Here is a 26929-nt window from a genome sequence, read left to right as displayed (position 1 = left end):
AAAGCTCCATTTTTCCAGAGGTGAGTATAGTGGCCCAAGTTCTACAACTTCCTCAGGAAAGGCTGACCTAAAGAGGTGGTTATACTGCAATGTTTAGTACTTACCTGTTGCATCATCAAAAGCCAACTAAGTACAGGGACATCCTGAGTTGGGATATTTCTCAACTGACCCATCACCAATACAACAACCCCACCATGGAGACAGCTTTTGTCTCCTCTGGGGTAGTGTGTGCTCCTCTATATAACAAACCGGGGGTAGGAGCTGGGGGGTGTGTGCTGAGAGAAACAAGCCAAGCATGCCCCAGAACTGAAGCTGCTTGAGCCACACCCTAGTAACTTCCCCCTTGAGGAGTATGAGTTTGCTTATAGGTGCTTCTGGAATAAAATGTTCAGTTACAATTTGAGTCTTGGAGGTTGAGAACCAGTGCTTTATATTTTCAAAGAAGCCAGAAAACAGGCAGGTGTTTTTGTTGGTTTGTTTGAAGGAGGTACTAGGAATTGAATCTTGAGACCTCGTACATGGGAAGCAGGTGCTCAACCACAGAGCTACAGCCACTCCCAAAACAGGCAGTTTTGAAACTGACACTTCCTTACTCCATAAAAGATTTCTATTTCTTGACTTTTAAGTTCTATCTAGGGTTTATCTGAGGACAAGAACAAGATCTTGAGTACTGGGGGTGGAGCTGGGGGTGGGGAATGGGGAGTTAATGCTTAATGGGTACAAAGTTTCTGTTTGGGGTGATGGAAAAGTTTTGGTAATGGATGGTGGTAATGTAGCACAACATTGTGAATGTAACTAACACCACTGAATTGTATACTTGAAAGTGGTTAAAATGGGAAATGCTATGTTGTGTATATGTTATCACAATAAAAAATAATTAAGAGACTTGGACAGCCTAGCCACACCCAGAGGGAGGAAATCGTGGGCTCCAATTGCACTGCCTGGCTCTGAAACCCAGCTCTACATCTTAGCTAGCTGTGTGTCCTTGGGCACACTGCTTAACTTTTCTGTGCCTCATTTTCCTCACAAGGGCAATACTACTACTTCACTAAGGGTGTTTTAAGAAGAAATGAGATCATTGTAGCTCAACAAAATTCATGCTCACGCCACATGAGCACTTGGAAATTGTTGGCTATTATTAGTAGAAGGATTCAAGGCTAGTGCGGGAAGTATAGCTCGGTCTCGTGAACTGGAAAAAAAAAACAAAAAACTGGCCTCTTGTCTACTCTGTGCAGCTCCATTCTTCTTTCTCCACCCTGGTGTCCTATAAGTGCACATGGTCCTCCAAGGCAGCCGGCCTGGCATCTGTGGACCTGTGCTGCCACGGTGCCTCCCCCACTGCACCTGGAAGTTCTGCCTGGGCTGTCAGGTACCATGAGTTAGAGTAAACCTCAGAGTCTGTGTCCAAACCATCGTGACAAGAGAACTCCACACACACAAAATCTTACAGGGAATTTTATTAAGACCCAGTCATGCATATTAAAATTACATGTTTTCACCACTCTTAGAAAATGCACTAGAAAAATAAACTTTTGGTCAAAACAAACACTGAAATAGACGAATCAACCACCATGTGTCCCTACACCCAAAGCCAAACTGAATTTCAGTTTGAAGCAAGGAATGTGACGTGAAGTGATGCCCCAAACTGGTCAGAAAATTAGCCCACCTCCCATTCCATCAGTGGTGTCAGAGGCTCTTGGCCACAGAGGGGTTTCAAGTATTTCACTTGTAACACATTCCTACTTGACAAGAATCCACAACAGTATCCAATTTAAACTGCCTGATTAAACACATGGCCCATTGTGATTGAAAAATAGTAAATTCATCGCTATCATCCCCAAATTATGGCAGGCCTCTCCATGGAGCAAGTGCCTATCAAGTAGGAATAGTTGGCATTTCTCTCAGGCAATCAGAAAAGAGCTTACTTCAGATTTACAAAATTAAATCCCAACATTGACAAGTACTGGCGGAACTGTCATCTTCCCTAACAGTTGCTGTGCCTCTGTTGGTATCTCCACACATGATTACAGGACAGCCACACTTGTAACATCAGCTAACATTTTACTCCCTAAATGAAAGATGTTTCAAAGGAAAACCTTAAAATCTGAAAACTTTAAAATGAGGTATTATAACAATGCCACAATAGTACTATAGCTTTTGCCTACCCAAATGAAAAAGTAATCCCATGATCTGAGAATCAGGTAGCATTTAAAGAACTGCCTGGCCCAGGGAGAATTCAGAGGCTCAATATTTCACAGGAATTCAGGGAGAAAAAAATGCCTTTTATTGCCCTGGTTCAGTATATGGCAAAAACGTAATATTCTTAAAACTCAAAGTTTATAAATCTCTAAGGAGCAGTGACTCCTTAAGGACTAGGGAGCAGGATACAGTCTCCGGGATCTAAAGCAACCTTGGCCAGGAGCAAGTAAACTCAAGACGTGAAGCCACTATTTGTACTTGGGGCTATTTGTGTCATTTCTTCCAGTGTCCCCACATGAAGGTAGTATAGGAATCCAGGAAGCAGCGCTTTCCAGAATTCTGGTAAGGGTATGGGGAAGTGAAGCAAGAAAATTATTACCTAAGTTTACAGATGCATTCAGAAGCTTTAGGTGTCAATTCATTCAGACCTAGATTTCCTAAATATAAGCCAGAGGCGTGGAAAAAAGAGGAAAAAAAGCCTCTAAAGAGAGTTCCTGCGGCAGTAAAGCCAGTTATTTAACAGGGAATAGAAGTGTTCAGAGTTCAGAGCGTAGATCCCTTTACCACAGAACTATGCAGGGATGTTCGTGATTCTTCCAAGGCCACCTGGCAAGTAAAGCTGGAACTCAGGTTTCCTAATTTATTGTCCCTTTCTCCTCCCACTACTATACCACCCTGAATTTAGGGAAAAGTTAATCTCCAGAACTTTTTCCTGAGGAAGACACTCCCAGTTCTCCCAACATTAGACATTTCCTGTTTTCTCATTTGCTGGGGCCACCCAGGGCCGCCAGCGCTGTCCCGGCTGCCGGGTAGGGCTCACTTTGTGCTCCATCGTGACTCACAGAAGTGGGCCGGGTCCACATGGGCTGTCCGTATTTTCACCCTAGGAGGTTCTGCTTTAGCAACGTGGTTCAAATCTCCTGAGGTGCGGAAACCATTTGATCTCTCTTTGGTGCTGAGACAAAGCACAGAGCTCCAAGAGGCAGGCCAACCTTGGCCCAGAAGCTGAATGAAACAGCTCCTCCTCGGTCAAACTAGGAAGGCCTGGGAAATGGGCAACAGCCTTCCTGGTCTTGGAGATGTTTTTCTCGGTGAGTCTGGCCATCCCTATGTTAAGACACACAGACAAAGGCAAGGGACCAGGATCCCAATCTAGAATTCAAACCTCAGAAACCTGAGGCTGAGAGATTCATTTCTCTCTTCCTCTAGCTTTATTTTTCCATCTGTTTTCTCTTAGGACATAGAAAGCCTCTAATTCTCCTACTCAGGCAGTTGAGTGCTGAACCCTCTACTTTAGCCACACTACTTGCCACCTTTAGGCCTCTTCAGCAATGCTGGTCACATCATCCTTAGATGAAACTAGAGGCAGCCAGGGCTGTGCATTTTGGCACTTCCAGCTCAGCCAGATCCCTAGAGGATCTAGTTAGCATTTATGGTGAAAAGAGCTTTCCCTAGAATTGGCACTAATGAGGTAAATAAAATAATTTCCACCACCACCACCAGATGTTTTAAAAAGTGCTATAAAGATGAACAGCTCTGTAAACAGATCAGCCTTTGATTTTCCGAGTACTGTTCTCTCACACCTTGACTGGTTATGATGTCTGACAAATGCTCGGAGAAGGTAAACAACACATAGTACTCATATTGTTTAACACCATAATTGACATGAAGAAAACTGGTCAAAAGCCATCGGAGGAACTACCTAATCTGACACTTGGGCTAAGGCTAAATTCTTGACAGGGAGAACCTAAAGCGCTGAAATAGACCTAATATTTAGGTGGCCTGGGCTGACTGAAGTCAGTCTACCTGGAGCAGAGAGAGAAACTCCACCAGTAAGTTTGGGCAGCTGGGGGCTCCCAGAGGGGCTCAGCAATAATCTGCTGTTGCATTCATTTGCCGAGACCAGAGTTTATAACAATTCCAAGAAATGTAAACGCTCACGGTGGCCAGGTTTACAGTATACCAGCAGAGTCTGAGGGGTGGAAGGGATTCATGCAGCATTCTGGTCCTCTCCCCTCTCCTCTTAAGCATTCACAGCCATCCTTTCCAAGTTGAACCATTGCTACAAAAAGGAAGCCGGTACTTAAGTTTCAGGACTATATATCCTAGTTTCTTTAAAGTCAGGGCCATATAGTGACAAATCCCTAATGGAAAGGTCCACCTGTGACAGAAAGCAAGATCCAACCACTTACATCTAAAGAATCCTTTTTCTAAGCAGAAAGCCATGTCTGACAATATTTGATAGCATAACTGAATCCCAGAACCTCAGCAGCCAAAAAGGGCACCGGATGTCATTTCATCCAGCCTCATTTTACAATGAGAAAGTTGAGTCCCACAGAAGTCCATGCCTCATCCAAAGGTCACACATCTAGGCCTGGAGCCCAGCTTTCTAATTCCTAAGCCAGAATTCTTATAGCTATGACCTGGAATCCAGTGTTTTAAGTCGAGTAAAATCATTTCCTTCTAGGACCCTGCATGATTCCATTGAGAACCAGGGCTAAGGCTTTATGGGTTTGGGAAAACAAGTTTCTATTGCAAAATCAACCCGTGAATCCCATAAGTGCTTTGAAATCTCTGGCTCCTGAATCTGATCAGGCAGCGCTGATGTCCTGATGCTTGCATGGTCCAGTTAAGGTGCTTTCCAAGCCCAGTGAAGGGCTGGAAGGGCCTGGACCTTAAACTTGAAGTTTCCTGATGAGCAGCAGAGGTCCAGAGTTAGGGTTCATGTCATGTTTGGCCCCCTTGCAAGTTCAGCCCACCTGTTTCACAGGAGCATGCCGACAGGCAAAATCAGGTAGTTTTCTCCTGGAAAGCGGGACCAAAGTCATTTTTCTTGCTTTGAGATGCCCAGGAAGCAGATATAGCTTCCAGATTAATGGCTGCAAACTAGGATTCCAAACACTTGGGAATCACTGGTGACATACTCCATGTTTTACATTGGGTAATTCAAGTAACCAAGGACTCACCCCATGGCTCACCCCCAAAGCTCAAGAGGCTTTTTTCCTCCATGCCACAGTTTGATTATGATGAATAAGACTGAATCCATGGCACCTCAGATTCTCTTTGTGCCTCCCCAAACAGCAGAGGAAAGGATGAACTGACGGTGGCACTCATCAGGACTCGTTAATAGCAGGAATACAGTTGTGCTTTCACAGCCCGCACGGAGTCATCACACTGCGTGTCTGAGGTCAGGCCCTCGGACAGCTGGGCCTCACCCAGGATGCTGTCGCAGGGAGGGACAGGCTGGTAGAAGTCTCGCACAAAGTCCTCTTCCGAGGCCAGCAGCACCTCGTTCCAGGCAGCGATGTCGAGCTCTCCAGCTGTGCCCCCATACTCCTTGGGGAGAATGCTTCTTGGAAGGTTTGTGTGGAGAGAGTTCAGGTCAGACCCATGGAGGAAAAACTTAATGGGGAATGAAATGAAAACACATGGGCACATGTTAATCAGTAATATAGCCATTGACTTCACGGTAGCAGCTCAAATAAGTATCTCTTGAAGGACTAAAGGAACAGTTAATGAGAACTCCATCCTTCCAATTCCTTAGCCCCCAAAGCTTGGAGAATGCTTAATTCTCTTAGTCTTATACTCCTGCCCTGTTGGCTGAACCTTCAAAATGTATCCAGAAGCCAACCACTTTGCTACCAACCCTAATCCATGCCACCATCACATCTCACCTGGATTCCTGCAATAGCCTCCTACCTGGTCTCCCTGATGCCCCTCTCATCCCATGATGGTCTAGGCTCTTTTAAATCTAAGTCAGATCACATCACACCTCTATTTACAACCTCACACAAAGTAAAGGCCAAGGCCTGTTCGATGGCCCACAAGGCCCTTCGTAATCTAGCCCCCATTCATTCTTTGACTTCTACCACTCTCCCCTCTCTTCTCACAGCTCCAGCCACCCTGGCCTCTAAAATGTGGGGCAAGTTCCCTGCTTAGGGTCTTTGCAGGTGCTGGTCCCTAGATACCTGCATGGCTTGCTCCCTCACGTCTTTCAAGTCAATGCTCGAAGGCCAACTTCTCAATGATGCCATCTCTAACTGCTCTATTGAACAGTGCAACCCCTTCCCTACCTCCCACACTTATTATTCCCATTCTCTGCTTTGTTTTCCTTCTTAGTACTTAATCATATTCTAATACAAAGTAAAATGTATAATCCATTGAGTCTCCCTTTTGAGTGTAAACTTCCTGGGGACAGGGATTTTTGTCTGCTTTGTCAATCTGGAACATGCCTGAAGATGCTGGTTAATCAATAATTATTTCTGAATGAAAGAACATATGAAAGAACAAATAATATCATGGGCCATGAATATGGGCATTTCACAGATGTAAAAGACGTGGCCCAAAGGATTCTTTGGTAAAAAGAGGTTCTAAACAGAATCTCCATGAATCCACATGGGTCTAAACCCAGACAGGGAGGTCACTAAATTAATGGTTCTCAAACTTAGCTGTGTATCAGCTGTGCAAATCACCTAAAAAGATTTTTAAAACTCAGATTTCTGGGCCCCACCACTAGGCTGATAAATCAGAATCCTCAGAAGATCTGGAATCTGAATTTTCGACACATTCTCCAGGCGAGACTGACTCGCATCAGAGAACCCTAGACTTTGAGGTTCCCTCCCTTGCAGCCCTGAAATTCTTTAGCTCTTTATGTTTCCTCTTTGAAAAAATGAGTATAAAACTCATGACCAAGTCTTGGGACTCACCACGGTGTTCCTAGGCCTAGGGAAGAAAGTGAAAAACACTACCCATCTCATTTCAAACAGCTGTACTGGGAAAGGTTAAGAGAATTGGCTCTTCTGGATTAGAGAGTGAGACCAACTTTTCAAGTGTCATCTAGCCCTTCTTAAATAAGAGTTCAGTTACAAATTCACATCTCATAAACCCTGGTTTGCTCCATAGACTTTATATAATGAGACAACAAATTACATAAGAGGAAAAGCTTACAGTATTTAAACCCCCAAGGTTCTGTAGTAAGAAATCACCATAACTTTTTTTTTTTTTAAAGGAGGTACCAGGGAATGAACCCAGGACCTCATGATGGGAAGCAGGCACTCAACCACTAAGCCACAGCCACTCCCATCATAATTCTTTTTAACTATGTGCCCAGTGATGATGCTTCCACCTCCCCCTTTTCCATGTCCTCACAATGCCCAGTCCAGGATACAGAAAAGTCTAGATGATTATAGAGTAGAGAAGCTCTTATGATAAAAATCCTGGCTCTCTTCTCTTTACTGTCAAATAGTATGTTCTCAACTTCATCTTTCCCTGACTAAGAGGACTGTTCATTTATTTTTATCAGTAACCCTGTACATTCCAAAGTAGTAGTCCCAAAGCAAAAATAATAAACTAAGGTAAGTACTATGATGTCACAAATATCAAGGGAGCAGAAATAAAATGCATTTAAAGTATCTGAGGTCAGTAAGACCGTCACTTACTCTGTTTGCTATTTTCTCCTTCAGAAATGGTTTTATAATGGCAAAAATGCCTTTAAATATTCGAGGTTCATTTACTACATGGACTGCTTTTATCCGAATGGGGAAACCATCCTGTGGGAAGGAAGGGAAAGAGGTGTTAGAACATCTGGAGAATCTGCAAACTGTCCTTTTCTGCCATCTGCCTCCCCCACCCCTTAAACATCTTCATTTTTGGCCCTGACGTCAGTCTGGTCTGATTCTCATGGTCTTCTCAAAGACACCCAAGTGCAGGCTAAACAGGAAAACAAGGGGAACAGATGTAGCTCAAGTGCTTGAGCACCTGCTTCCCATGTACAAGGTACTGGGTTTGATCCCCGGTACCTCCTAAAAACAAACAATAAAACAAACGGAAAAACCAACTCTCATTGGGGAGCAGATGTAGCTCAGTGTTTGGGCACCTGCTTCCCAAATGTATGAGGTCCTGGGTTCAATCCTGGTACCTCCTTAAAAAAAAAAAAGGAAAACAAGCCTCAGGGAAAGGGTCTCTCTTGGCACCCAGGGCAGGTGAGTGGAGAGCTGCTCCTCTTGCGGCAAAATGTCAACTGAGTCTGTGTGGCTGTATCTAGAATCTCAGGACTTTGGTTTAGTGCTGCCCAAAGCTTATTTCTCAGGATGCTACTGGGTGTGATGAAAACAAATGGTTCCATGGTATATGAGTTTGAGAAAGAATAGACTACCAACACTCAAACAGGTTTCCTTCACTGCAGGACTGTTCAGAGCCTTTAATATGCAAATACTTATTGTGGAATTCACCAGGAAGGGATGGGCTATGCCACATTTCCCAAACTTATTTACCCCTAACTTCCCTCCACCCCATCATCTTACAGAATGAGGAAAACACTGGTCCAAACTCATTATCCTGATACTTGAATCTGCAGGGTATTCAGCAGGAGGCATCAAAAGAAAGGTGGAAGCCAAGGAGAGCCAGAGGACTGGCTCAAAGACAGAATTCAAATTTGGGAAAATTAACCAAATGTGACATTTATTTGTTTGAATAATAGGCTGGTGTGTAACAGGGGCTCAGACACGTTTATGAACTTCAACTGAGGAGAACCCCAGTTAATAAAAGACGGCACTCCATGTGGTATGCCAGAATGAACAATCATCAAAGTCTGCTTCTACCTGTACAGCTGTTTGACTCTAGCCATGTCACAGTTTCTCTAGGTTTGTTTTCCCATTTCATCAAAATGGGAAAACATCCCTTGCCCTGCCTAGCTCAGAGGCTTCCTTGAAGGACTGAATGGATTAAAATGACTGTAAAAGCCTCTGCAAGCTGTTAAGCACTGTGCAGATATGTAAGGAACTTTTGCTTCAATTAGAGGATTTGGTGGCTCCCAGTCTTTTCCAGTGACTTGTGTTCTGAAATGCAGAACATGAGGTGAGAAAGCATCTGGATAAAACATGGTCCAACAGTGCTCCGCTGCCCCTACACAGCCCCACAGGGAGCAGCTGAGGGGCTCCATCACCTGGGGCAGAAGCACAATTTTCAAGTCAGTGTCACGAATTGTGAGAACTCCTGTTTTCTGGTCCAAAAAAAAAATAAAAGGCCAAAACATTCCTCTGCCTTTTGGACTTCTGCCCGAAAGCGTTCTTGCCCAGGCTAAACAGGCACCTCAGAAACTGCTGGAGATCCTGATGAGAATGAATGGGAAGAAGGACATTTCCCGACATAATGCTTTTGTATTTTGTTGATTGGGGAGGAGGAAGTAGGGCTTGTGAATCAACTAAGACCTGAGTAAATGGACAGGGACCTGAGGAAAGCCAGAACAACCACGGATGGGCACACAACAAAAACAGGCCATACCTGAAGGATGCCAATCACCTTTTTGGCTATAAAAGGTCCAAAATGAGATGCTTTTGATAAGCTCACTCCTTTGTAGTCTGCAAGAATTACAATTCCATTCACCTGGGTTTCTTCAGACTGAATAAGTTTTTCTAATGTCAAGTATATGGCTCGGATGTTCTCCGTAATAGGATAGTTGCTTGGTATCCATCTGTCTAAAGTCATAAGAGATGGACAGCGCATTATAGAGATGAATACAAATAGGTAGTCAAACAGGCTAAATTTCTTATCTCTTTTTAAAGCTGTTGTTTAAAAATGAAAATAAAGGTATTCTAATAGCCACGATTCTAATTAGGTTAGGCTGCTGATGTTTACTCCAAACACAGCAGCACATTCTGAAATGGAAATACAATGAGGTTAAACGCATGCACACTGAGGTCAAACACTCCTGGGGGTTTGAATCTTATTAGCTTTGTGGTTTGTGGCAAGTTACTTCCTCACTCTGAGTAGCACTCTCCTCATAAGTAGAATGGGATAATTAACACCTACCTTAGTGGACATCTGTGCTTCCTGCCATCAGTCATTTCTCTTATTCTCATCCTGATAACATCATCCTGATTTCCCTTGGGGAACCAAGCTCTCCCCACTCTAGTCATGCATTCTGGGGAGACCTGACTTGACTCCTGGCTCCAGAGGTGGGCACGTCACCCAGCTTGGCCAATCCAGGCATTACATCCTCGCGGCCACAGTGTCTGATCCCAGCCAAGTCATGCAGAGCCAGTGCACAATTCCGGGACTTTGGTTCTTTGGAAAGAAAAGATCTTTTTCCCTACTTGTTGTGGTAAGGAGGTGAGCCAGGGATTCAGGGACCCCATGAGTTAAGAGCTGGCCTGAGACTGAAGCCCATGCCAAAGACAACAGAGATGGAAACATCTTTCCAGTGCCACAGTTTATGCTCCCCAATCCAGCTGTGTCCAGCCAAGTTGGCTTCCCTCACTGGCCCCCCAGAGTGACTCCTAAGTCATGCTGTGAAGTTGCTTCAGGGGATGCTGTGAAGATGGAGTGAGTTAATAATGCTTAAGTTCCAGGCGATCCCTCATCAAATCCCCCTTTCGAGTCTGGAAGTTCCTTTAATACACTCCATATTTTTAAAGATTCTTCCCTCTCTTTGGGAAAAGGGTTAAAATGACAACTTTTGACTGATAACCATTATTCCTTTTGTTTAGCTTTTTATTTTTTCTTGATAACCACTATCTGAAGGGAATCCCATCAAGATCTGTATGCCCTTCATTAGAAAGATAAGGGAAACAGACTTGGCCCAGTGGTTAGGGCGTCCGTCTACCACATGGGAGGTCCGCGGTTCAAATCCCGGGCCTCCTTGACCTGTGTGGAGCTGGCCCATGTGCAGTGCTGATGCGCTCAAGGAGTGCCCTGCCACGCAGGGGTGACCCCCCCCGCGTAAGGGAGCCCCACGCACAAGGAGTGCACCCGTAAGGAGCGCCACCCAGCGCGAAAGAAAGTGCAGCCTGCCCAGGAATGGCGCCGCCCACACTTCCCATGCCGCTGACGACAACAGAAGCAGACAAAGAAACAAGACGCAGCAAACAGACACAGAGAACAGACAACCGGGGGAGGGGGGCGAATTAAATAAATAAATCTTTAAAAAAAAAAAAGAAAGATAAAAACTTCATGTGATTTTCACCAGTGGAACATTTAAGTTGTGTAAAATTCCAATGAAAATTCTTCATCTAAAAATTGTGCCAGCTTGCTATTTAATATTGTTGCTGATTAAATTTGTTTCTACATAACTGGATACCACCCCATCCCTTCCAAACACATGTCCCAGAAGAGGTTATAGAAAAGTAAAGTTGACGCCTAGCTGTGAAGAAAATCTATGCCTTTTCCTAAAATGCAGGGTGGGTGAGGAGGGGGCAAAAAAAATCCATCTCATGGGCAAAGGGTTACAACTGAACAAAGAAAGAGCTCAAACCAGTGTGGTAATATCTGACTTTTTTAATATACTTATGAGTTGAGTACAAAGGAGCAACAAAAACCCATTGCCTGTTTTCTAGGCCTCTTGTTGTCTTGAAATTCTACTGCGTTGCTTATTTTAAAAGAAACACCCTAACTTTGGAAAGCACCCAAAACAGCAGGTAAAGCAGTCAGCACTGAGCCTGGTAGCGAGTAAAGGCTCAAGAGAATGGCTTCATCTCCAAAGAGGGTTTGGTAAATGAACGAGTAAAGGAAACTGTGACATGGGGCTTAAAGGCAGAGGATAAACGTGGAGGTTTCCATTCCCATCAGACTTCCCTTCAAGAGGAGTTTGGAAGCATGAGCAAAACAGGGCTTCCAGCATGTTCTTGTTTTCCTGGCTTGGCTGAGAAGAACATTGCAATCTTACTCTGAAATTTCTTTCTCAGCTCTAGTCTGCGGATAGAGTGGAGAGCATTCCTGAGTTTATAATGCATTCAGTGTCATGAAAGAGAACAGAATTACAAACCAGAAAGCTCAAGTTCTAGTATCCCATGGTCACTGACTGCGTCAACCAAAAAGTGTTCCCACACTTCTCTAAATACTTTTTGGGAAGAGAGGGCAGAGAGATGCCTCCAACTGAAAACCACCATGCCTAAGAAAATGTAAAGCATGAAGCGCTAAGATAAAAAGGGCACCAAAAGGGAATCCGTCCAGTGCTTAACAAAGTAGAAGAAAGGAAGGAAAGGTTGGAGGGGGCACTTAGCAGACACCTTTTCAAGGATCTGCTCAGCCCACACCCTTTTTCACGGAGATCTGTACCCCAACCTCCTCACAAAGGAAGGGACCAGGAAGGTCCTAGCAATAGGCTTGAGCCGGAATAGATCCTCTCTCCTTGAAATGTGGAACTGGGATTGGGGGAACTTCACTGCCCGGCCAGGTAAAGCTGGGAGCTGAGGGGTGCCAGATTTAGCCATGTACACAGCAGCAGCAAAAATCAGTCTACAGAGAGAGAGAAGGGTAAAGATATGCAAAGGGCAGGAGAAACGCACGGCCCAGAGAGGCATGCAGACTGACAGACAGACAGAGACAGATGGAGAATAGCTAACTCGGCTCCTGATGACATTCTGGTTCTTGCTTCCAGGGTCTGGAGAGATCTGCTGCACCTTCAGCTCTCTGGTTCTAAGAGATAGCCCTGCTCCTTAGTCTAAAACCTTTCTGTCTTCCTTAAGACCGTTTGAGTAGGTTTTTGTCATTTGCAATCAAAAGAGCCCTGACCTCAAGGGAGGGTGGGGTGGGGATAGGACAGAAAAGGAATAGGAAAAGGGGAGGGCACAGGGCAGACACATCCCACACAGAGACACTGTCCAGGAACGCCCCGCAGCAGTCTAGGAAATACCTGGGCGGATGCAGAGGATATGGCAGCCCCTGGGGTCAGTGTGGGGCAGCACGGTGAGGAATCCGGAGGCAAGGACATCTTTTAAGGCTGACGGTCTCAGGTTACTGAAGACTTCTGGCCAGCTTCTCCTGCAGCTGTGGTAGTTGACCAGGAGCTGCAAGGCCCGGTCATAATCAAACTTGCGGGCTCGGAGGAAGCGCAGCAGGAAGGCGTCATCGAGAGAGGTGCTCAGGTTAGGGTACTCCTTCCGTACCATGTCACGAAGGGCCTGGACATCCCGAAGTCTCCATTCCGGCTTCTCCTGCAGCTCTTCCCTGGCTTTGGTGACCAGCTCTTCTGACAGCGAGCACACGTAGCCAGGAGGCTCGGGGGGTGGCGGCAGTTCATTTTCAGAAAGTGAGGCCACGGAGGGGCTGGTTCTCAGCGAGTCACTTTCTTCTGACATTAGTTGGCAGGATTCTGCCAAAACAGAAGCCCCATGTGAAGTTAGTAAAGGCCAGCACTGCTCATTTCAGACCCCATGGCAGCATGACGTCGGTGGACAGGGGCATTGTCATCAAGCCAAGTAATCCCACAGTTCTTAAACTGGGTAATGAACTGGATCCGAACCACACACCCAGGTCTATCTGGGACTGACTGAGGTTAGAATCTCCCCACGGAGGCCCTAGGCATTAAACACCACTGTTATGATTATAAATGTACGGGTAGGTGCTCAAACTTACTTAAAATCAAGTAAATGTGAATTAAAACAATTCTGAGATCCAGACTGGCAAAAATTAAAAACAGGGACACTCAGACAACCAGGAAGATGGTGGCAGAGTAAGGCGCTCCCACTACAGGGCAGTTAGTAAACACCCAGAGCTCTCTGGAGCTAGCTGAAGCACCTGTTTGGGGGCTCCAGGAGACCAGAAGAGCATCCTGCCATATCCTTGAAGGAATGGAAGGAAGAGACTGCCCATTTGCAGACAAGGTAAGCAGAGCACTCCACACCCGGGAGGCCAGTGCCCATCCTCCCCTGGAGGCACAAGCCGCCTCGGGAGCTGTTCCATGGCTGAAATTGAAAGCTCCACTTCCCTAAAATGGGGGAGGAAGAGACAGTTGGGCACCAACTTCAGCTACTGAGGAGTAAATTCAGCGGGCTAAAGTATAATCCTGAGAACAGTTAAAGTTTGAGCCTGTCTGAGTTAGAAAGAGGCCGGAGCTGCCATCTTAACTCCATGCCTGGCATGAGGGGAAGCCAGGTGGACTGAAAATCCCAGTGCTGGTGGGGACCGGCTTCATTCCATCCAGGTCAGATTGTAGCTCTAGCCTGGGCCCCAGAACCACCTACAGCAGGGAGGAAGCTATGGGGACCTGTGCCAGCTTCTCTGGGAAACTACCGGCCAAGACGTCAAGGCCGGTGATTGTCTTACTCTGGTGGTGCAAGCCACCCCAGCAGCTACTCTGTGGCTGGAACTGGAAGCTCCATTTCCCAAAAATGGGAGGAGATGACTGGCTGCCAATTTTGGCTACTGATTAGTAGACTCGGTTGCCTAAGGTATAACCCTAGGAACAGCTGGGGTGTGAATCTGTCCAGGTTGAAAAGGGGCCAGCGGCTGCCATTTTGACTCTGGACCCAGCCTGAGGGGAAGCCGAGCTGACCAAAAATCACAGTGAAGGTAAGAATCGATTACCCAGATCGGCCTGCAGCCCTAGGCTAGCCTTCAGCCCCACCTCTGGCAGGGAGGAGACTGGCAAGCCTTTCACACCCTATCCAGGTAACTTCAGATACTTTTGGCTGGCACAAACTGAATAATAGAAAGTATACTGGGGCAACTGCAGCCATCTTGGACCCACACTGCACAGATCCCCGCCCCAGGCAGGGGAGAAAGGGGCGTGAAGCTTCATCAGTCTCTCTAGGCAACTACAGTCTAGGCCTGCATGACTTGGATTATTCCACACAGCTGTGACTCTGTCTCTACCTTTGGCAAAGGAGAAAGTTGGAGGAAGCTCCATCAGTCCTATGATGAGGGCAGCTTGAGACTCCACAGCTTGTAGCACCAATTACATCCTTGGTTCCTACTGCAGAACCAGCAAGGGAGAAAGGGCAGGAAGCCCTAAACTAAACAGAAAAACTGCACCTAGAATAAATACTCTAGTAATCCAGATGCCAAGACACCAACAAAAAATTACAACCCACCCCAAGAAACAGGAAGATATGGCCCGGTTAAAGGAACAAGCTAAGCCTCCAGATGACATAAAGGAGTTGAGACAACTAATCACAGATGTTCAAACAAATCTCCTTAATAAATTCAATGAGATGGCTAAAGAGATTAAGGACATTAAGAAGACACTGGATGAGCACAAAGAAGAATTTGAAAGCATACACAGAAAAATAGCAGATCTTACGGGAATCAAAGGTGCAATAAATGCAGTTAAAAATACACTGGAATCATATACTAGCAGATTTGAGGAGACAAAAGAAAGCATTGGTGAACTTGAAGAAATGGCATCTGAAAGTGAACACACAAAAGAACAGATGAAGAATGGAAAAAATTGAACAAGTTCTCAGGGAACTAAATGACAGCAAAAGGCACACAAACATACGTGTCATGGGTGTCCGAGGAGATGAGAAGGGAAAGGGGCAGAAGGAATATTTGAAGAAGTAATGGTAGAAAATTTCCTAACCCTATTGAAGGACATAGATATTCATATCCAAGAAGCACAACACACTCCCATCCGAAAAAATCCAAATAGACCAACTCCAAGACAAATAATAATCAGAATGTCAAATGCCAAAGACAGAGAATTCTGAAAGCAGAAACAGAAAAGCAATGCATAACATGTAAGGGATTCCCAATAAAATTAAGTGCTGATTTCTCACCAGAAACCATGGAGGCAAGAAGACAGTGGTCTGATATATTTAAGATACTACAAGAGAAAAACTTCCAGCCAAGAATATTATATGCAGCAAGACTGTCTGTCAAAAATGAGGGTGAGATTAGAATATTCACTGATAAACAGAAACTGAGAGAATTTCTAAGCAAGAGACCAGATTTTCAGGAAATACTAACGGGTGTGCTAGATCCTGAAAAGACAGGAGAGGCCTGGGAGAGAGTCTAGAAATGAAGTTATATCAATAATAGTAACTAAAAGTGTCAAAAGAGTGGTGAAAATAAAATAGGATGATAAAATTCAAATAGGAATAAACATAACCATCGAGGTAAAGCACTATATTCAGAAAACTGCAACTCAATGTTAAAAGAAATTTTAAAAGGCCTAAATAACTGGAAGACCATTCCATACTCATGGATTAGAAGACTAAATATCATTAAGATGTCAATTTACTCAAATTGATATACAGATTCAATGCAATCCTGATAAAAATTCCACCACCTTTTTAAAAAAAAAATTGAAAACAAGATTATCAAATTTATTTGGAAGGGTAAGGGGTCGTGAATAGCCAGAAACATCATAAAAAGGAAAAGCAAACCCTCATCTCCGGACTTTAAGTCATATTACCTAGCTATAGTGGTAAAAACAGCATGGTACTGGTATAAAGACAGACACATAGACCAATGGAACCAAACTGATGGTTCAGAAACAGACCCTCGTATGTATGGTCAAGTGATTTTTGACTAGCCTGTCAAACCCACACAGCTCGGGCAGAACAGTGTATTCAACAAAATGGTGCTGAAGAAACTGGATATCCATAGCCGAAAGAAGGAAAGAGGACCCCTATCTCACACCTTATCCAAAAATTAACTCAAAATGGATTAAAAACTTAAAAATAAAAGCAAGAACCATAAAACTTCTAGAAGAAATTGTAGGAAAATATCTTCAAGACCTGGTGGTAGGTGGTGGATTCCTAAAGGAGATAAGAGGAGGGCTGAGATTGACTACTGATGTTTAATGTATGTAGAAGTTTTAATTAGTTTTATTGTAAAAGTGTGGAAATGTATAGAGTGGATGGTAACAAACAGTAACAGCTAGTTTATAAATGGGAATGTGGCTGAAAATGGTAGTCTAGGGATATAAATGCCAACTGACAGAATACTGAAGAATAATCTAGGAAATAAATAGCACAGTAAACCAAGAGGTGGATAAGAATTGTGCTTGATGGTACAGATGCAATAGTGTCCTTTGTGAGCTTGAGCAAACATACATCTCTACTACAGGGTGTTGGGAATGCATGGGAAAAATACAACTGGAATGACCTATGGACTGTGGTTAGCAGTAATAATATATTCTTGCATCTATGCAAAAGATGTACTAGGTTGATAATGAGGCAGTATGGAAAATGTGAGCCAAATGTACACTATGAACGTGGTAACAATCAGATGATATTATCTTATCTGTAACAAATGTTCCACCAGTGTGGTATGTTTTTTGTTTTTTTTTTTTAAGATTTATTTTTATTTATTTAATTCCCCTCCCCTCCCCTGGTTGTCTGTTTTCTGTGTCTTTTTGCTGCGTCTTGTTTCTTTGTCCGCTTCTGTTGTCGTCAGCGGCACGGGAAGTGTGGGCGGCGCCATTCCTCGGCAGGCTGCTCACTCTTTTGAGCTGGGCGGCTCTCCTTATGGGTGCACTCCTTGCGCGTGGGGCTCCCCTACGCGGGGGACACCCCTGTGTGGCACGGCACTCTTTGCGCACATCAGCACTGCACATGGGCCAGCTCCACACGGGTCAAGGAGGCCCGGGGCTTGAACCGCGGGCCTCCCATATGGTAGACGGACGCCCTAACCACTGGGCCAAAGTCCGTTTCCCACCAGTGTGGTATGTTGATAGAGGAGTGTTGTTTGGGAATTCCGCACATGCACATGATTGCTTTTTATAAGTTTACAACTTCTGTCTTAAAAAAATATATTTAAAAAACAATAATAGTGTGGGTTGGGGGAAAAAACACACCAAATATAAGATAAGGACAATAATTAGTAGTAAAATTTTGACAATATTCTCTCATAATTTGTACCAAACGTCTCATGACAATGCAAAGTGTTGGTGGAGGGTTGATGTATGGGACACCTGTATGATGTTATGCATGTCTGCTTTGTAATCACAACTTTTACTATACACTTAATTGTTTATGTATATTCACATATAAATGATATAAAGATAATAGGGAGGGCTGGGGGAAAAATATTTTGGTTAGTAGTAATATTTTGACAATGCTCCTTAACCATTAGTTAAAAAGGTTTAACAACAATGCAAGGCGTTGGTAATAGGGTGAGTTATGAGGGTCTTGTATGGTGTTACATATGCTTGTTTTATAAGTTCGCAACTATTGCTGTGCACTTATTGTTTATGTATGTTTGTGTTTGGGTGATATATTTTAATAAATTAATTTAAAAAAACAAACAGGCGCTCTGATATGCTTGCTGTTGGCAGGAGTATGACATGTCATTGCCTCGTTCAAGGCTAGTCACTATCAAAATTCCAAACCCTCTGGCCATTTCTAGGACACATACATGCACGTAGGTGCATGTGCACCTGACAATGACCATGGCCGTGATGATTATAATGGTAAAAGACTGGAAATGTGCATGTCAGCAGGAAGGCCTCACCAAGGTGAGATCTAACCATGGTATTGAAGGGAAAACTACTCAGTCATGAAAAGCAATTAAGCAGATCTTTCCTTTTTTTTTTTAAGTAGGTACCAGCAATTGAACCTGGGACTTCGTGTTTGGGAAGCAGGTACTCAACTACTGAGCTACAGCCGCTCCCCCGTTTGTTTTTTTGTTTTGTTTTTTTAATATTCCACCCATAGCAATATAACTTTATTTATTTTAAAGGTACCAGAGATTGAACCCAGGACCTCATACATTGGGGGCAGGTAGTCAACCACTGATCTACACCTGCTCCAAGGCAGATCTTTATGACTTGATATGCCAAGGAACCAAAAAGCAGGTTGCAGAATAGTGTGCATAAAAGAGTCACATCCATGTTTTTAACATATATACATATACAAATATACAGAAAATTTCTAGACAGAGATATGAGAAACGGTTATCAATGATTACCTTTATGGAACAAAACTGGACAACTGGACATTTAAGTGGGGGAAAAAGACTTACATTTCACTGTATCATTTGAATTTTTTCCCGTGTACACATGTACTATATCTTGGTGGCCATGAAAAGGTGGTACGCAGCTTTCCTGCTGGCAGACACGTCATTACGATGGCCCCAGCTGCTGCCCCTGTTGGCACCAACACCATACTGCCCACCGAATGCTCCCAGCCAATGGCTAATGAAATGTGAGACTCTTCTAACAGGCCACTTTGGCCCCAGGAATCCCTATCGGCCTAGCTAAACCTCTCTCAGAACTGCACTGCAGCACTTCCTTTGCAAGGCTCACTTTTGCATCACAGTCTGACTTCTCTAGCTCACCTCCCCTTTTTCCTTTATAGGCACTTCCTCCAACAAATTACTTGCATGTCTTATCTCTTCCTTGCATCTACTTCATGGAGGATCTGAACTAACACACTCATTGAATTAAAAATAAAACCAAAACACCTGCCTTAGATATTCCAGAAATAAGGTAACAACAGGGCTGCCCGGTTCCAAAGCCCAAGCTCTTGTCTGCAGGTTAGCACTGATCCTCCATTCCAAGTTCAACAAGGAAGCAGTGTGAGGGGTCTCTGCAAATGCCTCTAGTGTCCTGGCTGCACCTAGCCCGTCTTCCCCAGCTCCCTCCCTCTGTGCCTCAGGTCAGCCCACTCCTTACCTTGAATTCCAACCTCTAGTCCTACCCAACTTCTTTTACTTCCTCCCAAAGGTGTGTTCTGCTATCCTATGCACAGCCTGTTTCCTTCAGATAGCATGCTTTTTTCTCCACTTCTTCATCTGACCAATGCCAAGCCACCCTTAGGTCTCCCATTAGATGCCATTTCATTCATCCAAGAAAGATGGAGCACTTACTATGCACTGGGCGCTCTTCCAAGTAAGAAACAACAACAAAATCCTGCCTTCACTGATTGAGCTGAGATTCTACTGGGGAAGACAGACTACAAGCAAAATAAATTACAGTCTATTAGAAGGTGGTAAGTGCTATGAAGAGAAATCAAGCAGGGAAGGGAGCTGGATGTGCGAAGGGCAGGGGTTGTCATTTTAAACAGGGTGGTTAAGGAAGGCCTCGCCAAGGTGAGATCTAAGCAAAACCCTGAAGGAGGTGAGGGAGCAGCCAGGCAGGTATCTGGGGGAAGAACAAGGGCAAGGCCTGAGGCAGGAACATTCAAAGCCACTGTGGCCGGAGTCAAGAGAGCAAGGCGGAGAATATTCACAGATGAATTCAGAGAGACACAGGGGTTCTGATGGTGCAGGGCCTTGAGGGCCAGGAAGAATTTCGAGTTTTACTCTGAAGTGAAAGCCATAGGTTTTGAGCAGAGGAATTATACAATCTAATTTATATTTTAAAAGGGTCACTGGCTGCTGCCTTCAGAATGGACTGTACAGGAATGAAGACAGATGCAAAGAAGCTGTTGAAGGCTACTGTAACAATCCAGGCGAGGGAGGATGGTAGCTTGATGCTGGAAGCCTTCTGCCTTGTCACCTGAAACCTGGCACCTAACCTGGTGTCAGACACACAGTCTGCATTCCATAAATATTTACTGAGTGAGCTTAACCTGCTTGACAGAGGAATGCTGAGCAAAGAATGGCACAATCATGGGTTGACAGGACCCAGCCCGGGCTCAGTTTCCAAGGATGGCAGCAACAGATGCCTGTAGTCCCAACACCATGCTTACCTGGGAGACAGGCTGCAGTGTCTGCGGGCTACACGGTTAGCCTCAAAGCCTCTATCCAGGCTCTAGCCAGCCTCATCTTCCACCCCTTCCCCTCTCAATGCACAAATTCCTGCCAAAACAAACTAGTGACCCACCAATTTCAGAACATGTCATGAGCTTCTGATATCCTCAGCCTGGAATTTCCTCTCCTTTTGTTCCCAAGCAGACAACTCATCACCTTCAAGGTCTGGTTGCAATGTCACCACCTATGAATCCTTTCCTGATTCCTCTAGGGTGATTTCCTCCAGTTACCCATAGCACTGGGTTCCTATTTCTCTTAGAAATTGCAGCCCCGTGTCATGGGTTTTTACATGATGCTCTTCAGAGTCAGTTTCACCTTGCATTCATTTACCAGTTACTGATCACGTACCACGTGTGTCAAGCACTGTGCCCAGAGAGGCTGGGGACACAACAGCGAACAATGTAATTCTTTGCCTTTATGAAGCTTACATCATAGTGGAATGATAAACAGAACTAATACGTATGTGAGCGTTTCACCATGTTTCAAGTAGTGTGCTAAGCTCTTTTACATGTTTTCTCATTTAGCCTTCACACCATTTGGTGAAAGCATTATTACTGCTCCCATTTTACAAAGGAGGAAACTGTCCACTAGACTGTAAATTCCATTAACAGCAGGGCACTTGCCTGCCAGGCTCACTGCTATCCCCAGTGCCTGAACATAATAATGCTTGGTAAATATGTGTGGAAAATATCTGCTAAGCATTAAGTGATGTGTCCAAAGGTGCACAGCTAGTGAGGCTGAGTGAAGACGTGACTAGCTCCACCCTGGGCTCATAACCTCCGCACCCCACCTGGAGCTTCACGTTCAGCCTCCAGGGCCTCAGCAGGGTCAAGCACAGAGCAGGGTTCTAGCAGTGTGGTCAACGAACTGAGGAGTGGACATACGAATGGGGTGCAAACATCTTTTGTGAGGCTGGGCATCCCTGGGGGCGGGGATGGGGAAGGGAGAGACGGGAATCCCACAGGCTGACTCGTCTTCCTCACATGGCGTCCATCAAGTTATGGAGCTTCTCCCTCCGTCCCCCGCCCCCCAAGAAGCAGCCAGAGATCAGGAAGCAACCTCTCCTGGGATCCCAGGGACTCCCCCTCCCCATACGTCCCGTCGACCACCTTCCGAGGCCCCCCTTCCGGCTGCCACCCCTTCCCCAGGTATCCCCATGTCCTGGGGACTGTCCTCAGGCTCCCAATTCCAATTATCCCTCCCTCCCCGGGGCCCCTTTCCGCCAACCCCAGGGTACGCGGGCTGGCTCGCCGGCACTCACCGGCCCGGCTGCGGGGCGGAGCGCGGGTCCACCGGGAGCGAGCGCCTGGTCCCGCAGCGCACACAGCTCTGACCCGCACTCCCGGCCCGGCCGGACCCGACCCCGCCCCTCGCGCGGGAAGTGACGTACAGGAGAGGCGAGGCGCCCGCCCGTGGGGGCGCATGCGCAACATCGCGCCGCAATGCCGGCCTGTGTCTCCCCCTGGCGGCCGGCTTTCCGCAGTGAGCGGGAGAGAAGGTGGCGGGGAGGCCGGGGCGGGAGAGTAGCTTGTTCTCCTTGTTGAATAGGTGGGGATCCAAGGTCCAGAGAGGGCAAGGAAAGAAGCTGCCATTTCCCGGAAACATACTACTGCATCCATTAGCTCCTTAAATCCTCATATTTATGAAATGCCACTATTTTATGAAAGGGAACTGATAAACGATTTGAAGAGCTTCAAACCCGGGTCTCAGGATTAGCATTCCAGGAACACCACAGCTACCCTGGGGACTGACTGCTTCAAACGGGTAAATTCCAAACCAGTGGACATCTGTCTGTCATAAGCAAAGTGATCTTGGGCAAGTCCCTTTTCCTCCTTGGACCTCAGTTTCCTCATAAGTAATGAGTCTTGCTCAGGGATCAAGTTCAATAATTACATTGAAATGTGGGAGGTGTGGGAAGTGGGGTATATGGGAGAATCCCCTATATTTTCTGTGTAACATTTATGTAAGCTAAGTATCTTTTTAAAATTAAAAAAAAAATTAAAAACAAGCAAACAAAGACAATAAAAATCCTGTACCGTGGCATGGCCACAGGTCACATTAAAAAAATAATAATTAGGGAAACGGACTTGGCCCAATGGATAGGGCGTCCACCTACCACATGGGAGGTCTGCGGTTCAAACCCCGGGCCTCCTTGACCCGTGTGGTGGCCCCTGCGCAGTGCTGATGCGCGCAAGGAGTGCTGTGCCACGAAGGGGTGTCTCCCACGTAGGGGAGCCCCACGCGCACAAGGAGTGCGCCCCGTAAGGAGAGCCGCCCAGCGCAAAAGGAAGTGCAGCCTGCCCAGGAGTGGGGCCACCCACACGGAGAGCTGACACAACAAGATGATGCAACAAAAAGAAACACAGAATCCCAGTCCCGCTGATAAGGATAGAAGCCGTCACAGAAGAGCACACACCGAATGGACATAGAGAGCAAACAACTGGGGGGGAGGGGAGAGAAATAAATAAATAAATCTTTAAAATAATAATAGTTATATTGTTTCTTGGGGGAAAGGGTGGGATATATGGGAATCCCCCTATATTTTCAATGTAACATTTATGTAATCTAAAGCGTCTTTTAAAATAAAATACCCCTTCCCCCAAATAATTACGTTTCCTACTTTGGAGTTCATGAAGTTCCCTCCAAACAGTGATTACTTGAGAAAGGTTTGACCAGTCCCCACACCAAGTCCATTAAAATCCCCCTTCTTCCCCCCTCCCCAACATATATTTTGTGCAACTGCAACTTTTGGGACAAATCTCCTGGATCCCTCTTTCAGGCAGAGTCAAAACACTCATCCTTTCTTGAGAGAAGTGCTGGTGGTCCAGGACTCAGCCCAGTGGAGTAGTCAAGAGATGACCTTAGGGAAACGGACTTTGGCCCAGTGGTTAGGGCGTCCGTCTACCATATGGGAGGTCCGCGGTTCAAACCCCGGGCCTCCTTGACCCGTGTGGAGCTGGCCATGAGCAGCGCTGATGCGCGCAAGGAGTGCCGTGCCACGCAAGGGTGTCCCCGCGTGGGGGAGCCCCACACGCAAGGAGTGCGCCCGTGAGGAGAGCTGCCCAGCGTGAAAAGAAAGTGCAGCCTGCCCAGGAATGGCACCGCCCACACTTCCCGTGCCGCTGACGACAACAGAAACGGACAAAGAAACAAGATGCAGCAAACAGACACCAAGAACAGACCCCCAGGGGAGGGGGGGAAATTAAATAAATAAATAAATCTTTTAAAAAAAGAGATGACCTTAGACAGTCCCTTCCTTTCAGTATTCCAGGGGCAAGAGAAGTAACTGGGAAAGGGGAGCAGGATAGGGCTGGGGACTCACCCACTAGGGCCACAAGAACATTCCAGCTTCTACTGGATGCTGGGGGTCAAGGGGGGCACTGTGGGAAGCCTGGCCTGGGGGTCATGGGTCCAGACTTTTGCTCTGGCTTCTTCCACTCCTAGTACTGCCAGATAAAATTACAGGGCACTCAGTTAAACTTGAATTTAAAACAAACCTTTGTGTGTATGTGTAAGTATGGGGCATATTTATACTAAAACTTTGGTGTTTATTGGAAATGTAAATTTAACAGAGTACTCTATGGCATTTTTTTGTTTGGTTGGGTTTTTTGGGTTTTTTTTTACTAAATCTGTGTATTTGTGTCCTATAACAAATTACCACAAATTTAGTGACTTAAAACAACACAGATATATTCCCTTACAGTTCTGGAGGTTGGAAGTCTAAACTTAACATATTGGCAGAGCTGTGTTCCCTCTGGGGCCTTCAGTGAAAAATATGTTTCCTTGCCTTTTTCAACTTCTTAAAGCCACCTGCATTCCTTGGCTCATGCCTCTTCCTCAAATCGCTCCTTTGCTTCTGTTGTCACATCTCCCATTACTGAGGCTGCTTTCCTTGCTTCCCTCTTATAAAACTCATGATTACTCTGGGCCACCTGGATAATCTACTGTAATTTTTCCATCTCAAAATTCTGAATTTAATCACACCGGCAACTTTCCTTTTACCATGTAAGGCAACATATTCACAAGTTTCAGGGACTAGGATGAGGACATTTTGGGAAAGGACATTATTCAGCCTACCGTAATTTGGCAACCCTAATCCCAGCCATATGACCTTGGCCAAGTCACTCAAATTCCTAAAACCTCTAGTTCCCCATGGTCAAAAAACTGATTAAATGGAGTAAATGAGCTCATAAAAGGAAACACCTTGCCCCATGTCAGGCAAACAGGAGGTGTTTAATAAATGAAAGCTCTTATAGCTAGGGGCAAGGGGTGATCTTGTCCAAACCACACGGTTCTAAGCATTGGGATAAATGCCCCTCCTCAAGCTGGACCCAGAGCCCAGGTTGCAATCCCAGATGCTGCCAGCAGGAGGAGAGGATCACAGGTCTAGAATTTATCTCGAGTTCGGAAGGGCTGGGAGGAAATTCAGAGATGTTCCAGATGCCCCTGCGCCATCCTGCAATTGAGGGCCATTGGTTTGGGTTCCTCCTAGTGTTGCATTTTAGGGAACCGAGTTGACTCAGGATTGGAAGTTTCTCAGATAAATGACAACAGCAATAATAGTTTCCATTTTTCCCATATGCTAGGCTAGTTTACTTGCATGATCTCAGTTAAGCCTTAGAACAGGCTAGGATTGTCTCATCTACAGATGAGGACACTGAGACCAGAAAGGGAAAGTAACTTCCTAAGGGCTCAAGATACTCAGTGAAACAGCTGGATTTGAAGCTAAGTCTGTATGACACCACAGCCCCAAGTTTTACTCCATTTTATGAAGACCTGCCTTTTTGTCTCTACAGATTGAGAAACAGGCCCAGAGAAGGGAAAAACTTTCCCAAGTTCACATGATGACTCAGTGGTTGAGCTGGGCTCTACTTTGTCTCCTGGCTTGGCCTTTCCTCTCCTTTCTCCTTTTCTTCAGAGGGAAGAGACTGAACAATCCTTGGAAAGACCCATTTTCTCATGTGTACAGTGGGGATGGTACTCCTGGCTTAGGGGTCCTTGAAAGGATTTGATGGAATGGCAAGTGGAGAGTTCTGGTACACTGGATCAGGAAGTTCTGTTGATTGCTAGTGATTATTTCCACTCGCCAGCGTGCTCTGCATCTTGGTTTGGAAGGTTGCATACATCCTGCCCACCTAGCTCCATCCAGTTTTTGAATTAAGAAATGTAGGCACTGGGTATGCGCTGGGTGAGGCCAGAACGGCCTGAATGGCCTCTGTTGTTTCAGGGCCTGTGACTCTGAGTTCAAACAATCTTCTAGCACCAGCTTTAGTATTGATTCTGGGACAAGACCTGTTTAGGATGACACCATGGTATAAAGTGTGGAGTCTCAACCTTGGCACTTTTAACATTTTGGGCTAGACGATGCTTTGTTGGGGGTGGAGGGGTTATCCTTCCTATACCTTGTAGGGTATTCAGTAGATATTTATTTATTTATTTTAAAGATTTATTTATTTCTCTCCCCTTCCCCGCCGCATCCCCACCCCGGTTGTCTGTTCTCTGTGTCTATTTGCTGCGTCTTCTTCTTTATCCGCTTCTGTTGTTGTCAGCAGCATGGGAATCTGTGTTTCTTTTTTTGCTGCATCATCTTGCTGTGTCAGCTCTCCATGTGTGTGCAGCACCATTCCTGGGCAGACTGCGCTTTCCTTCACGCTGGGCAGCTCTCCTTACGGGGCGCACTCCTTGCACGTGGGGCTCCCCTACGCAGGGGACACCCCTGTGTGGCACCGCACTCCTTGAGCACATCAGCGCTGCACATGGGCCAGCTCCACACGGGTCAAGGAGGTCTGGGGTTTGAACCGCGGACCTTCCATGTGGTAGACGGACGCCCTAACCACTGGGCCAAAGTCCGCTTCCCTAGTAGATATTTAGTAGTATCCCCAGCCTCAACCCACTAAACAATAGTAGAGCGTACCCCACCCCCATCCCCCCCCACACAGTGGTGGCAACCAAAATGTCTCCAAACATGGCCAAATATCCTCTGGGTATTTGGGGACCAAACTATCACCAGTCCAGAACCACATGCATAGGAGAAAGTTGGCTCCTATCTTAGTCAGATCTGAGTTTAAATGCTCTCTGTGTTATAAACCAGCTCTGTGACCATGGAGAAATTATTTAAAACTTGCTAATCTCCAGTTGCTTCATCTGTAATTTCTTTACTAATAGTTATCATTTAGTAAATACATTTTTGCTGGAAGTGTGATAAGCTCTTTGCATGGAGAATCTAAATTAATTGTCAATAACAGAATCCCAAAGGGACACCAGCAGGTGGAAGGAGAGAGGGAAAGAGGAAGGAAGTCTACATTAAGCTTCTTCT

At 45.5% G+C, this 26929-nt stretch overlaps 1 protein-coding gene across 1 annotated transcript; it reads right to left on the bottom strand.

Annotated features, from left to right (window-relative positions):
- Positions 1–1439: 1439 nt before the first annotated feature.
- Positions 1440–21963, bottom strand: TTPAL (alpha tocopherol transfer protein like). Its single transcript, XM_004468935.5, has 5 exons — positions 21875–21963; positions 12830–13288; positions 9481–9674; positions 7638–7748; positions 1440–5601 (listed from the first exon to the last, which is right to left on the bottom strand). Exons 2-5 carry the CDS (start codon positions 13272–13274, stop codon positions 5323–5325), a joined length of 1029 nt encoding a protein of 342 aa, XP_004468992.1. The 5' UTR covers positions 13275–13288; positions 21875–21963; the 3' UTR covers positions 1440–5322.
- Between the last annotated feature and the right edge of the window lie 4966 nt (positions 21964–26929).

Source organism: Dasypus novemcinctus, chromosome 24 (genome assembly GCF_030445035.2).
Source record: "Dasypus novemcinctus isolate mDasNov1 chromosome 24, mDasNov1.1.hap2, whole genome shotgun sequence".
Lineage (NCBI taxonomy): Eukaryota > Metazoa > Chordata > Mammalia > Cingulata > Dasypodidae > Dasypus > Dasypus novemcinctus.
Note: the sequence above shows the minus strand (reverse complement) of the source record. Positions and strands in the feature narration are given on the sequence as shown.

Coding starts and splice junctions, on each gene's coding strand:
- TTPAL (XM_004468935.5), bottom strand. CDS start 13,274: ATGTCAGAAGAAAGTGACTCGCTGAGAACCAGCCCCTCCGTGGCCTCA. Junction 7,749..9,480: donor AGGTGATTGGCATCCTTCAG/GTATGGCCTGTT, acceptor TCCTTCCCACAG/GATGGTTTCCCCATTCGGAT. Junction 5,602..7,637: donor AGGAGAAAATAGCAAACAGA/GTAAGTGACGGT, acceptor TTCCCCATTAAG/TTTTTCCTCCATGGGTCTGA.